Genomic DNA, 2,703 nt, shown 5'->3' on the forward strand with positions numbered 1-2,703 from the left:
TGTAGGGAATTCTGCAAATCATTCTTCCAACTTCTACCAGTATGATTTTGCTTTGCATTTCCTGATTTTTTAACCTAAACTCCTTCATACATACTCATCAGAGCCAAGAATAAAGACTTTGGTTGATTTAAAATTACCCAAAAATATTTCTATAATATATTAGTGGTTATTTAGGAAGGTTGCATTTGTGTTACTTTAAAACAACATGAAATAAATGGTTTGAAATCTGGATTTAATGAGGGGGTCATCTTTAAAACATTTACAGGACATGGTTAATGGTTCTCTTAGCAATTTGAAGGAACCATCAGAGAACTATTTAGCAATATCCACCTCTCACTTTTTTTCTTTTCAGCTAAGCAATTTTCTTAAATGCTAATGAATAATCTGACACCATATCTGTAAACATACACTGCCACACATGAAGAAATATACTTTATTCCTTTGACAGTAAGGGATGCTGTGCATCTCATGATTACATCTGGTACCTAAAATGTACCCCAGAATAGCTCACAAAACCTATTAAGGTCTTTTAAAAATAAGATGGAGTCAATATTAATCATGAAATAAGGTACACCCTGTTCCGCATAGTGTAGATCATTTCAGCATGTCCCAGCTCCCAATATGCTTTTCATTCTTTTGTTATTAGTATCATCATTATCTACAGTAGTGATATTAATATTCTGATGGCTTTTTATATCTGAAGAATAAGCAGAAACACAAAACTAAAGACATTATTTAGACAATAATTCTTTTTTAATATCTTACAAAAGCTACAGAAACAAAATTGAGCCTCTTTCTTACCCCCTGGTTGCCGGTAGCGTAGATGTCGTGGAGTTGAGGGAGATCTACATGGGGATAGCTCAGGTGTTTCCACTGCTGAGGTGCTTTCAGGAATGGTTCTGTCCACTGACACAGACTCCAGAACTGCTGCTTTAAAACAGCAATGGATGTTAGTACAGAGGTGATTTATTTTCCATAATTTGTTGCCCATTTAAAGTGCAAACATTTTTTTTAAAGTCTAGAAATCTAGGGAGCAGTACAATAAATGGCTTTAAGAAATGAAGCTATTTACTTCTTATTTTCAATAAAATAGGCTCTTTTTTAAAGCTGAGTTTATGATGAGTAGGTCATTTCTGAAAGATAAATGGTTTATGAGGTACATAGAAGAAGCTGGTATCACAGCCTCACTCAGTTTAGGGACAGAACAGAAAATATCAAGGTTATGGATAAATTAGTGTAAGCATATACTATTATAATCACAATAAAATGCATGACAGGCTCATACTGGCCCCTTTTAAGTTAACAAATATTTAGTGGCAGGATGATCATTAACTAGTATGTTATGCTGGTACATTTTACTATTTTAAATTAATTCCAACAAACCCCATTTAATAGCTGTGAATATTAAAATACATTCTCTTTATATTTTGTCTTATGCTATTCTGAAAGCTGTCAGAACTACTTATTAAATAAAACTCAGAAACATTATCCTACAGATGGAGGTAAAGAACAGAAGCCATAGACAGGTGTTACATCTGTAGCCCTTGTAGTGCTACAAAAAGCAAGCAATGAAAAATGGATGAAGGGACTACAGTCTGTTACCTCTTTCAAGAAGGAACTTCTTGGTAGTGCTACATTTTGTAGTGCAATGTGTAATATCTGTACAGTTACATGTAGTGCTATAGGGGTCTCTAGGATGCTCTAGCTCAGGGGCTTTCAACCTTTTTTAAATAAATGTACCCCCGGCAGCCAGATGTGGAGTTGGGGGAGGAGAGGGGAGCAGCATCCATGTGCAAGCTCCCCCCTGCCCCGTCCAACCAGCCAGGCGGTGCCTGTGCGACCCGCAGAGGGGTGCCACTGCCCTCGCCCTGCCCCAGCCCTGCTCCTGGGAGGCAGTGGTATGGGGTGGTGGGTGGCAGCGCCTGCCCATGCATACCCACTAGGGCCTTCCCAAGTACCCCTGCTCTAGCTTCTCACAGCCCTCTGCTACCTTCTGCCCCTCCAAGGGGGAAGGAGGGTAGGAGGGAGAGTTGCTGGCTCCCTGATAGCTTGTCCTGCTGCAAACTGTCAGAGAACGCTGCTGGGATCCTGTTACAGCCACTGCTTCAAAAACCCACTACAAGAGCTACCAGCTGATCACGGACAACCTGTCTCTTTCCTCTACAAGGGAGAGGTCAGGCTGTCAGTGACCAGGCTCTCCTGGGGGAGGAGGTTCCAAGACGCATCCCCTTTTCGCCTCTTGGTTGGAAAGCACAGAGCTCTACATTTTTAGAGTTTTACAAATGCCCCCTCCAGACATTACATTTGTCCCCAGATATATACAAGTGTCCTGAAACAAATGGTAACATACCAGACATTAAAGGAATTTATCCCAGGATAAAAATGACTGATCCACCACAAAAATTGTCTGGCCAGGTAGAGAAACCCCTACAACCCCCTAGTACTCTGCTCTCCCTATTGATACTCTCTGTTCTCCCTGATGGCTGTTCACTCTATATAGTTCATCAATGTGATCAGTTCCCAGGCTACCCACACTTTAATTAAAGGTCCTGGCACATGCACAGGTTGGGAGCCAAGCACACCACTGGCCAGTGTGCTGGGGTCCTGAGCACAGACATGCTGGTAAAGCTTGTAACGTGCCTGCAGCCCCAGAGTGCAGACTGGCTGGTGGGCTTGCTCTCAGCTGCAGGGCGTCCTGGGCAA

General features: G+C 41.6%; 1 protein-coding gene across 1 annotated transcript in view; it reads right to left on the minus strand.

Annotated features, from left to right (window-relative positions):
- RASGRF2 (Ras protein specific guanine nucleotide releasing factor 2) overlaps nucleotides 1-2,703 on the minus strand; it is a 213,336-nt gene that overhangs the window by 119,620 nt on the left and 91,013 nt on the right. The window contains exon 16 of the mRNA XM_025214753.1: nucleotides 802-930. Coding sequence (XP_025070538.1) covers nucleotides 802-930 — 129 coding nt within the window. The remainder of the gene's footprint in view (nucleotides 1-801; nucleotides 931-2,703) is intronic.

This window comes from Alligator sinensis, unplaced genomic scaffold (assembly GCF_000455745.1).
Source record: "Alligator sinensis unplaced genomic scaffold, ASM45574v1 scaffold541_1, whole genome shotgun sequence".
Classification (NCBI taxonomy): Eukaryota; Metazoa; Chordata; order Crocodylia; family Alligatoridae; genus Alligator; species Alligator sinensis.